This window comes from Plasmopara halstedii (assembly GCF_900000015.1).
Source record: "Plasmopara halstedii genome assembly, contig: Scaffold_1787, whole genome shotgun sequence".
Taxonomy (NCBI): Eukaryota; Oomycota; class Peronosporomycetes; order Peronosporales; family Peronosporaceae; genus Plasmopara; species Plasmopara halstedii.
This window is the reverse complement of record NW_020188696.1, coordinates 3,565-17,030: the sequence shown is the minus strand read 5'-3', so window position 1 is coordinate 17,030 and position 13,466 is coordinate 3,565. Positions and strand designations below refer to the sequence as shown.

The 13,466-nt window shown below is 44.1% G+C and overlaps 3 protein-coding genes across 3 annotated transcripts; 1 reads left to right on the top strand and 2 right to left on the bottom strand.

The window, feature by feature from the left end:
* Nucleotides 1-7,948: 7,948 nt before the first annotated feature.
* On the bottom strand, nucleotides 7,949-8,562 carry PHALS_02147 (uncharacterized protein; the record flags this gene model as incomplete). The annotated part of the gene is made up of 3 exons (XM_024716666.1): nucleotides 7,949-7,987; nucleotides 8,058-8,279; nucleotides 8,353-8,562. 3 exons carry the CDS (start codon nucleotides 8,560-8,562, stop codon nucleotides 7,949-7,951), a joined length of 471 nt encoding a protein of 156 aa, XP_024582243.1.
* A 559-nt stretch (nucleotides 8,563-9,121) lies between these two features.
* On the top strand, nucleotides 9,122-10,410 carry PHALS_02146 (Uncharacterized conserved protein; the record flags this gene model as incomplete). Its single annotated transcript, XM_024716665.1, has 8 exons — nucleotides 9,122-9,250; nucleotides 9,321-9,375; nucleotides 9,436-9,461; nucleotides 9,544-9,637; nucleotides 9,712-9,770; nucleotides 9,833-9,961; nucleotides 10,018-10,083; nucleotides 10,156-10,410. The coding sequence occupies 8 exons, from the start codon at nucleotides 9,122-9,124 to the stop codon at nucleotides 10,408-10,410; spliced, it is 813 nt and encodes a 270-aa protein (XP_024582242.1).
* A 118-nt stretch (nucleotides 10,411-10,528) lies between these two features.
* On the bottom strand, nucleotides 10,529-12,403 carry PHALS_02145 (uncharacterized protein; the record flags this gene model as incomplete). Its single annotated transcript, XM_024716664.1, has 1 exon — nucleotides 10,529-12,403. The coding sequence occupies one exon, from the start codon at nucleotides 12,401-12,403 to the stop codon at nucleotides 10,529-10,531; it is 1,875 nt and encodes a 624-aa protein (XP_024582241.1).
* Nucleotides 12,404-13,466: the final 1,063 nt, after the last annotated feature.

Sequence of the window (13,466 nt, the reverse complement as noted above, 5' to 3'; positions counted from 1 at the left end):
GATTGAATTGGCCAGTTCGGGCGGAAAAAGGGGACTCGCAAATTGGAGCTTCATATTTTTAGTACTCAACACATGATTGTTGTCTAATAGCCATCTCAAACAGAGGGCTAGCGATTCATCGGGTATAACCAAGGGAAAAGAGTGCAAGCTTGACTATGAGCAAGAAGAAGCATGGAATGTGGAGTATTTCAGGTGACACTCAGTGTGAGTTTTGGTATGCTCGCATGAGACAATGTTTTACACACGATGCCGCGCTCTACCATAGGCATTCCGATATTTGATAAAATACAGAGTCACTGAGTGTGAGGTGCGATCAAAAGTATGCAGACAGCTCAGCATTTTCCTCGCGTTCGATGGCAAAAATGACACGTGTGCTGGAGCGTGTGCATACTGATATCAGGGGGCAATGCAGACTTCCTCGAAAAGTTTTAAAAAATGTCGCAGATTGCATGGCCATGAGTAAATTGCAAATTTTAGATATTGTCGACGCTGCATGAAAATCAATGGCGAGTTCGCCCAAAATGATTGCGATCCTACAACAGGACATTTCTCGTGAATAAGATTATAGGAGACATATGTCGCCGGGGCGAGCCTTCTGCTTCAGATAGCCCTCAGCCTGCGGAGAGATGATCAACAGTATACTGATCTACAACAATGTTTAAACTGGCACGCGTAAGCGATAAAGTAGCGGTTCATTTGATTGATGGAGGGACGTATACATCACGACATCACGCCGGTAGATTTTGCATTGAAGGTGAAGCCTCTTTCAAATTAGTTACGGTTTCAGTTCGCAGATTTATGCTAACGATGCACAGAAAACAAAGCTTGTATTCAAGAGCATTAAGCGTATTGAATTCGCTCATGGGGAAACTGATAAGGATCATCGAGTCTTTGACTTGGATAATAGCAAATTTTACGTCGCTCGCTCTGCAAGGCTTAATGAACGTGATGAGTGCGGCATTTACGACACGCAAACGTCACAGCCAGAAGAGACAATCGACAATCGAATCTATCAAGATGGGCGATGTTGGCAGTATTCAGACCAGTTCTGCACGAACCTATGAAACTGTCGAAGATCTAGTTGCAGACGTCAAAATGGACGATGTTGAGCGTCAGCACACACACAGTCAATGATACCTCGTGACCGCTCTGTTGAAAGACGATTGGAGCTCACAAAACAATGTTCAGCTCTCCATACGCTAAAAGTAAGAAGTTTGTTGCCCCGGATTAAAATAGAGCGACCAAGACGAAGACTTGGGCCGATGCTGACGCTTTGATGCGACTTAAAGGACGAAGCGTCAGCAGTAACAATGTGTGTTCCACCGATACCGAAGCGGGTTAAGATTGGCTAAGAAGAAATTGTTGATGATGCTGTTCTTGTGTCCGCGGTGAGATTGAAGACGATGCGAACTTGCCGTCTGCTTATGATCAAGCAATGGCAAACGACGATGCAGTAAAGTGGCGTGAAGCCAATTTTGCTTTAATGACCATTTGAGCCACAACAAATATAAATGCCATTTGAGCTTTTAGCTGATCTACGATTTGTCTTTGGCGTACTTTCCTTCATTGTTAGAAACTTACTAAAGTAAGACTTTACGCATGGCTATGCTATTGCTCAAACGGCCGAGGACCGCATCCTTACTATATATATTACACCGCAAAAGACGCAAGTAGCAAGGCTTTACTAGACTGTGACATAGCCGTCATATCTTACTTCTTTAAACTTTGTAAAGTTTGTATCGAAAGGGGTGATCAATCAAAACCGAGGAGGCAATCACTCGATATGGGATGTCCTTGCAACACGACAAAATAATTCGCCCGTCTCATCAACAAATTTCACATCAGCTTTGCTGTTTAAGCACCGAATATTGTAAAGCCTGCGGTAAATTAAATAGGGATTGAAATTGCTGCCTGATCTAATCGTTTCGCGTTTGCAAAGTTCCGTAAGCTACCAAATTCACCGACGAGCGATTCCCCTACGAATATTCAGCAAAGGGGTTCAGCTTATCGATATTCATCCAGAACTTCCGCACATGCTGGGCAACAAGTCATCGCGGACGGAAACACATGATTAGAAGACCCAAATTATAGTCTGCACGAATATGCGAGTTCACTCAGATTACGTTACATAGTACCTAGGCTCTGTGATACTCTTCAACCGACCCTGGGCTCAAGTTTGTTTTCGCTTGACCTGGGACCGGGAAATACCTGGTTGGATACGCATAGAATCCAAACTTAGGCAGCGGGATTAAATCACTAGCTTGAAATGGCAATAACACCTGAACAGTGTATCTGCCTTGCTAACCCGCACCTAAATGGGTGTAAGAAAATTTGGTGGGCTGATCGGCCCCACTGATAGAAAAAACCAAAACAAGATAGGGGGTATGGAACCCGGTTCCAAAAAGGGTCCGATAGCTACCAGCATACCGCGATACAGACATCTCAATTCTAGTGTGTAGGCTCCGGTAGCTTAACTCGCTATAAATGCTCTCAATTTTTAAACATTAAATTTTTTTGATGACACTCCGAGCGTTTTCGCTTTTGTTCATAACCCGAAGTCAACAGGACCCCTACAATCATAGCCTTTCTTCTACCATAGAAAGTTCCAACTCATGGTTGCCTTATATGAAGAAAACCAATGCAACGGATTTACCGGGCGCTTTGACACATACATGTCGAATTTTTTTGAATAATATTATTCGAAATCATGGAAGAGAGGTTCTTGTGCTGCTTGACGGAAAAATGACGCCCATGTTGATCACGGACGTCTTTATTACAAAATCCCACCATCATCTTGAGAACCGATACTTTGCTATCTCTCTTTTTTTAGATTACACAAAATTTAGGTAAAAGTGTACAGTATTGTATTATTATAGTTGTCTGAGCTGTATGTACTATTGTACTATTGTGTACAGTGCATACATCGTTACAACATATCCCACCAAGTTGAGGACCACAACAAGATACTTTTGGTCAATATTACGTTGCGCAAAAGTGAATGGTCAATGAGCAACAATTGCGCACAAAATTTCGCTTTACTCGTTGCACTTTATCATGCCTTTGCTTAAAGAGTATTTGCATCGGGAGTCATCTCACTGTGTACACTATCACATTGCTCAGCATCCCTGCGTGAAAGGCGTCGTTTTTGTAATCGAGATACAATCTGTGAGGAGTCCAAAGTTTTCCTTAATGGAAACAGTCACAGTGACTTAACAAATCAACAATACTTTTACACCCCAAAGACATAGGGTCTGGCCATTCAACAAAGAAGAATGTCGCTTCACCTCTTATTTGCATGATAACAGAGCTCCGTGAATTTTTCCACGTCGGATAGTGTTGCGACAACCCTCCAGGGAGCTCTCGACGATGTCCATCTCGTCTGCAAGCGATAGACCACTTCGATTCTCGACAATTTTGTCACTTCGTGACAGCTGTTTGCAGCTTTAAATTTGCTTATCGCGATGTGTTGAAGCTTTTACATGCCATGTCTCCAAGGCCTTTCGCTAACGCTGACAGCAAACAAGCGCTGAAACGCTTTGCAATGGCTTTCTCTTACACATGTCATTCCTTCTCAGGAGTATAGACCGACCGAGAGTAGAACAGCAGTGGCTGGGAAAACTTGTACCCTAGGTACCTTTTACTTGATTCAAGCACTGCGTGCGTCGATATATTTGTCTCATAGCTTTGTTAATCAGCTTCAGTGGAGCGGGTGATTAAAATAAGCGTTGTCTAACTTTTGACCTCGCAAGGTCCAAACCACGACGCGGACGTCTAGGTAAAACCCCATAAATTTATCATGTAGCAGCCTCACTCGTATCCGTGTGACATTTTTTACAGCTACCAACTAAGTATTTAATGTTCAACAGTATTCGTCCCCCGTCTTTAGCGAGAAGAGCGTTGCGACGGACGACCCTGTCATTTTTTCAAGGAAGATGATGTGCCAGTTCGTAAGTGCCAACGATGCAATGCGATCTTGTTATAATATCTCAAACTTTCATGTGCTGTTCAGTTGAAACAAGTACTGGAGCCGTCCTGGCGTACTTGCCGACCGACTAAATGTTTCACAAAAAGTTGACGACCCTTCGCTCATCGAGCAATGCTGACGAATCATGACTTTCTGGTGCTAGCTCTCGTAAAGTCTTTCAGTTGTGGCGGCATTTAGACTTTCTTTTGATGTTTCGGCGTGCGGCCAAACAAAAAACAAGAAGTTTAACATGTTAGATGCATTTTTGACCGTACCATCGCATAGTGTGGCTTGAGTGTTTTAGAGCTTCCAAGCCTTGTCACCACTCTAGAACAAAAGGTAGTCCAGCAATATATCGAGACGCTGCTCCATCTCCGACACGATCGTGCTTTTAAGACACAATCCGATGTGCTTGCATTCGTTTTGGGATGACACGAATATAAATTAGTACACTTTTTGCTATGACCGTAAGGCGTGCTCGTAACGCAGGCTTATAGATCGCGAATACTGAATGTGCCGGCAAGTACAAAATATTTTCCACACAATATTCTCAGTCATGTTATGCCTGCCTCTAGCATCGGCATGTTGCTTGTTCGAGTAGCATGTTCAAGACTTTGACTCTTGGACTGCAGGACATGTAGGTAGGTTTATATCACTCCAATTTTATTCCCACACCACGTGTTTACGTGTGTAGTGACTATTTCTGGTATCGGCGTGTTGTTTTAGAACATTATGGCTTTCATACAAAAAGACACGCTCACCAATAAATGAATATAAAAGGGAGCAAAGTATGTAGAGGCATGAACTTCATTTTAAGCGCATCTTTAAAAGTAACTGCAACTCGCTTCAGAATCGCGGTATCTTTGCGCATGTGATTTGGAAAATATCCTCCTCCCCGGAAATTACAGCTATTATCTGGCCGTTTATCTGCTAATCGTCATCGAATTACATACCTTATCTTGAACTCGCATCATGAGCAAACCCTGCTAAATCTTCGCTGTAAAGCTCAAATTTCCATTCCTCACGATTGCTACCGACAAGCTATGTTAGCAAAAAATTTCGTTAGGGAACATATGAGCTATACTCACAAGCCAAATTATCGCTAACAGCAGCGAGATGTGCCATCTTGTTCAAAATCATTGCGTATATATAGTCTTTATCACGGACAAACAACACTGTCAAAGTCGTCAGGCTGGCCGAAGGTCCGTTGATATGTTTCTCACGAGAGTACATACATGCTTGTCAACTGCATCACTAGTACATAGCGCTCACCGAGCGGTATGACTTGACTTTCTGATGTGACCATCTGAAGAAATATTATGTGCCGCATATAGTAATGTGTACAAGAGGAACTCATAGTGAGGCTCTACTACACGTGTCAGTCAGTGCTGTAATAAAGCAGGCTTTAAGATAAGTAATACCAGTAAAAACGCGCAACTAGGCGCTACGATGAAGAGAAATCTAAATTCCCAAGCTTCTCGCCGCACAAGGCTTTCAGCAACGCAATAAATAACGTGTCTGACTGGTTCGCTGTATGTATCGCCTAATCCACTCGTAACCATCGACAAATCGAAGCCGGGGCGTCGCGAAAGTGCATCGGCTGCTTAAACTTATTTACTGCCACGTAAGCCGACGCGGCTCAAGCCTTACCCTAAAGGTGAATTCGTCAACAAATGATTTTTAAATTAGTGTTAGAGACGTGGTCAAACATTGCTGTGCACGACGACGAATGACTCGCAAACGGCTTCGAGCTGAGCCTGTGTATTCTGAACTTGACGAGAAGCATACTTCAAGTATGAGCAAGGTAACTCTTCGGCAGCTTTAAGGTGCTGAGACTCAAGCGCAATCACTAGGTGATGTCCATTGGCGTTTGTATCGATTAGAGCGTAGCCTTATTGCAAAGACTGAAGCGTCACAGAGGACGTGGAATGGTTGATTTGGGTTTATAAAGCTAAAATCGGGGCATGCGTGAAGCTTTTTTTACAGCTCATAAATTCTGTTGCTTCTGCCGCGCCTCCAAACCGTTTGCATCCTTAAAGAAGAATGGTGAAGTGTCACGCCATGTCAGCATAGTGTACACTGTACTTGTACATTAGTTGGTCCGCCCAATCCGTTAATCCGTTTCCATGAATCCTTTGAGGCAGAGGACTGTCCTGTCTATGGCGGTCTTTGGCTTGAAAAGGTCTGCCCGCTTGGCATCCTTTCCAATGAAGCAACCAAGAAAGAACATCTCGTCCGCGCGAAAGTTTGCGTTAGAGAATGGCTTATCTTAGCTTTACACTCGAGCCTTATTCATAAGTTTTTAATGTGGCTCTTTACAACTAACTTTTCGTTTTCTGCGCGATCATGTGCATACCCAAAATGTGGTCTGAACAGCAAAGTCCACCAACGATTGAACGTCACTGGTGCCTAAGCCATTTCCTGTGGCATAACCAGCTAATTTCATTGCATCCCGCAAGGAGCACTTATTGGACTGAGAAAGATGTTGCTATTTTTCGTCAGCAGTTGTTTAGATACGCCAACCTAAACAGGACACCGGTGATGTACGAAGTGCAGCAAACTAGCTGTTCTGCGGTACATTTTGACTAGAAATCAGCGTTTGCGCCAAAATCATGTGACTGCATTTAGCTTTTTTGTAAGCTTGCATAATTCTTCACATGCCTATCTGACACAAAGAGTTAGACAAACTCTCTCTCACTAGCCCTGGTTCGTGCTTCGCACGGAAGAAAACCTACATGATCTCACACTGATCGGTCATTGCTGTCTGACGTAACACCCTTTTGGGAAGAATCAAATCAATTTCATGACACACTCTCCTATCCAGGGGTAAATCGCGGAGTGGATGGCTCCTCATCATGTCATGATATTTTTAATACGGGTTCAAAGGATCCGTAGGATTCTCAAAGACAACTATCCCAATCCTCGAATAAGGTACTTTGCCAGGATCGTCAGTGTCAGATTCACTCATAACGTATGATGAGCTAAGCTTCTCCTCCGGTACGAACCTACCGTTTATGTGACCTAACAATCTCACAGCTGCTTGCACATATTCCCGAGGGATAAATCATTCAGCTCTATAAGAGCTAGCAAGAGAAAATGCAAACCCCAAGGAATACGCCCGTCACTTCATTCGCGAGCCTTGTATCACTTACCTGTTGGACTTCACTGCTCCTCACGGCGGTGGTAGTGCTGACTCAGCTGTACGATCTTATATGAACAAGAATAACCCATTCCATTTACTTTCGAAATCTAGCTCTTGAGTCGCGAATTACGTTCTCACTTCATTTTATGTGGTCCTAAACTGAAGATTGTGGCAACCGGTTGTTTCTGGTTTTAACTGGCTCTGACACAGTAGACAACAGATCAAAACTTTTTTTAGTTGCACCGCCTCGAATACCGCGGCACCCAGTCACGTTTCCCCCTTTCAACAGAGATACCTCGACATACAATCGTTCTTCCGATCTCGTACTGAAACGTCGGCTTACTACCACTTCTGACTTCCGAGATCTGCTCAAGGCATCCAGCAATACCGTGAATACCATCTCACACAACTCTATATTCTGGATAGGAATCGTTGCAGCTTCGTACCAAAAGCGCTTCCTGAATAGGTCCATGACTACAATAGCCTCACTAAGAGAGAAGAGCATGGTATCTAGCCTTTTCGACTCCCAGTCGGCCCATGGCTCGTAGCGTTCCAGCCACGTCAAATTAGGATGAGATTTGAATCTCAACTTCACAACCGATCAGCGTTGAACGCAGTCACAATTCTCAAACTTCACCCAAACGTTTACCGTAGCCTTCGTCACGGTTATCAGTGTCCCCGTCTTGAGATACACGGATATCAAGTCCGAATTCGGCATTTCAATGCGTCCGTGTATTATCGATTGTTTTTGACAATCGCGCGGCCTGCAAGTATGCACAAATCTGTTTGGACTCAATATTTGCGTTTAATTATCCCTCATGACAATAGTCTTTATTTTCTGGTTAGACAGCACAGATCCCTCCTTTCTGATGTTCCATCACCTATATAAACACCAATACATCAACACTAACGAATGGATATATAATTACACAAAAGAGCTACCTATTGTACCGAGTTTAGGTAGTCTGTATTACCTACTTCTCTTTGCTTAAATTGAATAGCATATACAAAGTTACTTCGGTGTCTCGAAATGATTCGAGCGAAGCTACTATTGTGTGGTGTTGAAAAGACCTTGATTAAGCGATTGAAGCTAATGATTCGAGACCATAAATTGTCGCCTAGGCCGGAGTTATTGCCATTTTCACGGATTATTACTTCTTTGTGACTGGTGATCTGCATCGCAAAGCAGTGACCATGCGTTTTTTATTTATAACCCTACAAGGTAGACGCCAGGGTGAAGAACTACGTTAGGCATTGGTAGCACCCGCCAAGTGATTGCGATATATCCGGCACCGTTGCCGTCGAAGAGGTTACGCCGGAGCTTGGTCAGATGAATGCTGCATCCGGACTTGCAGACGGCTTGACGACAGTAACGAATGATCTGGTCAACCTTCTTGATTCCATTGAGCACTGGAACGCCGGTCTTGTTCGCTTGAGTAACATACTCACTCCACATGTCGAGGAGTATATAGCTAGCTTCGGTGAGACCCAAGAGCTCAAATGCTATTGTATGGCCCGCGCATCACACGAGTTGTCATCATTGTTGGCCAAGGCGAGGAGGGCGCGGTAGTCTTGAGTCACAAACGCTTAGCAGCTAATATCGCGCGATCAGGGTAGCGAGCGAAGTATCGATATACAATGATTATGAAATTCTGGTTCCCATCCTCTGAGCTGCTTGTGGGAGAGCCACGAAGGCTCAGACGAATGTGCCCCAACGAACCAGGTATTCATAAGCGTCTGCGAGGCCTCGGTTATCATCAATTCCTCGATCTCAACTCTTTCAGCGAATTATCGGGCTCAGGCCGCCCGTCACCCTTTCGGGCGCAGACGATGACCGACTAGTCAAGATTTCTGACCCGTCGTCTTGATTGGGGGTTCCTTGGGGGAGGCCCCGCATCGTTGGCTTTGGTACCAATTGTGTAATTAAATCAAGTCGAACAAAATAAATTGCATTGAGAATTGTCCAACAAGTGAAGTCACATTTTTTCTCGTTTTTTCGTAATTGATTGAAATAAATGATGCTTTCGCGATGCCGCGCCGCCCTTCAGGTCTCGATTTGCAACGGATCAATCTTCGCCATCCAAAATGTGCGCTGGATGGGTCGTGGTCCTACCATACAGGGCAGAAAGAATGCTGTGGATGCGGTACGGATCCACCAAACTTTACAATACACTGAGGCATCTGAGTGACAAGAGACCTTGTATTCGAAGGCAGAAACGCACAACCGCGAACGCCAATTTAGCGCGAGAGATTATGATAATTTCTAAAAGTTAGAAAGAATTTACGGTGCTGGAAGTTATTGATCACTGACAATGCAATTTGTCTGCAGCTGTGGGAGGTGACACAAGCAACGTGGTGAGTCAATTAAGTTTCAAGCAGTAATTTTGATGTATTGTTAAAGCTAATAGTGCTATTGGTTATATCTTCCTATCTGTAGCGACTCTCGGCCGTGATCAATAAGGCAAAGGCGGCAAACATGCCGAAAGACAAGATTGAGGCGGCCATTAAGCGTGGTGTTGACGGCAAAGACGGTAGCGTATCAGCAATTGCTTGTTTAAAAGTCCGACTTTGATGAGGTGTATTGTTTCTGCGCTGGTGGCTTCAGATAGCAACGCGGAGTATGTGTTGTATGAGGCCTCTGGTCCAGCTGGGAGTGCTTTATTGGTGAGGATGAAGCCAAGAGAATATCTATTGGTCACCGCTATTACTTAATTGTTTGCTGTTAGATTGAGACGCTGACGAATAATAAACACCGAACAGCTCCAGCACTGCGTCATATTCTAAGCAAATACAATGGTGCGCTTGGGATGAATGGATCAGTCGCCTGGATGTTTGAGCGCAAGGGCTACCTTGAGGTATAATTTGTTCTGATTTTATAGAGAAGTTCAAGCGTTTATACGTTTAAGTGTAGATCGAACTAAATTCTGGTGGCGATATCAAACCAGAGATTGACGAGGACACACTCATAGAGATTGCAGTAAGAAGCTGACTATCGTTTTTGCTATTGCCATGCTGTTGGTGTTGATCTCTGTTTTTTGCTGCTGTCAAGTTAAAGGCAGGTGCTGAGGATGTGGTGACGAGTGACGACGGTCTAGCTCAAGTAACGTGTGATTGCAATGATTTGGCTGCTGTTCGCAAGAGTTTTGCAGAGATGGGACTCGAGATAGTCAATTCCAAGCTTATTTACAATGCGAAGGAGTATTTGAACTTGGAAAGTGAGCAGCGTGAGATTTTCGACAAACTTATAGATGCACTTTTTGAGGACAACGATATCAACCAGATTCATCACAACGTAAGTGAATAAGTTGGATACTAAGAGGGAAAACCCAATGAGTTTTTTTATTACGGCAGCAATCTTGCCCTTGCTGCTCTCGTTTCAAATAGATATGCTACTTATTTCTGAATCTTCGTCATTATTCACGTTAGAGTTCTGAAAACGACATTCGCTTGTCATTTTTAAGTTGAGAAAACGTTAGTGGATCCTGCGCATATCGATTAGCTTCATCTGCATTGTCTGTTGACGGTGGAGACGGAAAATCATGCCCGATGGTCTCATGCTGATTAGGTGGCAGCTCCAACTGTTCCATCGGAAAAGTAGATACAACGTCTTCTGCATAGACAACGTCACGCTTACTTACTAGTTGAACTGCATCCACAATTTCGTCGGGACTGTTGTATCCATCATCTTCCTCCTCCGACTCGACATCAAACTCTCGCACGAGCACGTCCGTGTTGAAGTGAACGTGTCGACTGACAGCTCGCCACTTTTTCTTCTTTTGAAGCTGTTTTTGACCTGCGGACGATTGATACTCATCTCGAAATTCAAGTGGAATACGATTACGCGCCTCACGAATTTTCTTTGCCAGATCAGCCGCTTTTTGTTCCTCTGCTGTCAGACGCGCGTGCCGCACAGCTCGCTTGCGAGTGATCAATCCATTTGCACCTGTTCGTCGAGAAAGTTGACCTTTAAATCCACCGACAAACTCTACGACACTTGTTGCGCCTGATGACACCCGAACTCGTCCCGAAAAGTCAGGAGAATCAGCATCAGGAATCTCTCCATCTACTGCTATGTCATCGTGCTCGTTATCGTGTTCATGGTCATCATTGTGTTCTTCTTTACGAAGGCTTGAACGCATAGAATCCACATCACGTACGTTCTGAAAAGATCGACAGAGAGGATTATCATCTTCGTCATACGCATTAACCGCTAGAGGAGGCGCTGGAAGGTCTTTCTTTGGCTGAAGTCGAGGAAGTGTCTTGATTGAACTGCTGCTACTAGAATTGCTAGCTGTTTCAGATTCCACTAGCAAGTCGGAACTCGCTTGTTGTGCAGACAACATCCCAGTCGAATCAAGCAGTTGTACACTTGCGAGTTGCTGCTCTTGAAATTCTTGTGCTGTATCCTGATGTGCCGTAGGTTCCCAACAAGATCCAGCACGATTCCTGTCCGGATTCGGCACTGAAATACCATTGTGTGTGTCTTGCATTGTATTCTCCTTTTCCTGGCCAGTACCCATGTCAGCTAATCCAGTCTTTTTCTTGCTTTTGTGAAAATTTTTAAAACTTAACAGCGCTTTCGATCCTTTCTTAGTGTCCACATCACTTTCTGCTGATCCGTCACCTGTTGTTATCACTCCATCTACCAAATCTGGTCTCCTTGTCGATTGTTGCTGATGATTCCATCCGCCAGACTGTATGAAATTCAGATTCGATTCCTCAGCTTTAGGTTCTGATTGACTGGAAACAGGATTTAAAAAAATCTGACCAATGGTCGAGTTCTCAAAATATCTATTGCCATCTGACGCCGCGACGTACGGCGTCCCGTCATGTGCGTGCTCTACCACGTATGTCACATTAGGCTGAGGAGGCGTCGTGTCTATAATGTTATTCAGCGCCTGTGTCTTGCCAGTCATGACTTCGGTCAATACACTTGACAGCGACGACACGACAGGTGTAGGACGATAAGCACCAGGTAGGGCCGGATGGTACTCGTCTGCCTCCTTGTCGTCACTTATTTCGTCTTTAGAAGCTGAAACTCTGCGCGCAGGACGACGGGAGAATGAAAGTTCATATGTGGTAACTCCTGGTTTGACAAAGCGCCGACGTGGCCTCACACGTGCAGGTGGGCTAGGAAACCCGTCAACAGGGTCCAATTCGTCCACATCGTCGTCAAGAGCATCGCCTTCCTTGTCTGTATCGCTACTGACCGAGGGGCTGTGCACTACACGTGACACATGATTAGCACGACGACGCTCGGTTTCGTGCATTAGCGGATTCATCGCCAACATGCGCATGGGCCCGTTTGGCTACAGATTCACCCCTTTGGAAGAATTTGCTGCCAGCTTGGCTGTTTGGTGTTTGATTGCAGTGAATTGTTTCTCGTTGAGGATTTGAGAGAGCGCGTTAATTATAGAAGTGATTACTGGAGTGGGGAATAGTCGGATATTGGTAGCAGCTGAACCTTTTCAAACGTGGTGAACAATCTGGGTGCTAAACGTCGTTATCGCCGTCCTGTCTCCCGCAAAGATTGCCTCGATGGAATTGGGAGAGGCAACTTGTGACTGCCAAGGCAAGTCACGAACTGCCACATTGTATGTCCTTGTAGCAAGAGCAACGGGTACCTTCATGTTACATTTCAACGACAAGGTAATATACAGTAAAAAATACAGCTGCGGTTTTATCTTTCTATGGCTCACAATACATTTCATGACGTCTTTGAAAACGTCTAATTAAGATTATTATATTGCAACATTTGTGAGAAGCACACACTTTGGTTTTCAATCGAGTCTGATTTCTAACAAATGTGAACACTTCACCAGGTTCGTAGTGCAGTCCTGACCAGTTGTCTTCTCGTCTGCAGTATTACCAATAAAAGTTTGCTTTCCTGCGACCACTGTCTTGAATAAAAGGTACGTATTTGGAACTTTACTACCACACTATGCACATATATTTGAATTATTGATCTCAAATTTTGCCATTAGCTAGAAATCTAAACTCTTGCACAGACAATGAGTATCGACGGCATGGATAATGCTGGAGATACCACGGTTTTCTCTCAGCAATACGTGAGCCGTGCCTGCGAGTTTACATCAGATGAGCCAAAAGATAAACGTCCCTGTGCTTGCATAAAACGTATAGCCTGCAAGAGTCAGTCCAAATTTTGTATTGCGGTCAGTATTGTTTGTGTAAGTTAGTGAATTTTTCTCCGAATAAGTTTATTGTAAAATATCTAGTTCTGAACAAGCGCAGTCTACTGAACTCGTAATGTTCCGCTCAGAAACTCGAAAATCATTTTCGAAATCATGTAAAATTATGATTTTAAAGTTTCATTGTTTGGAGAACCATGAAGTGCTTTTT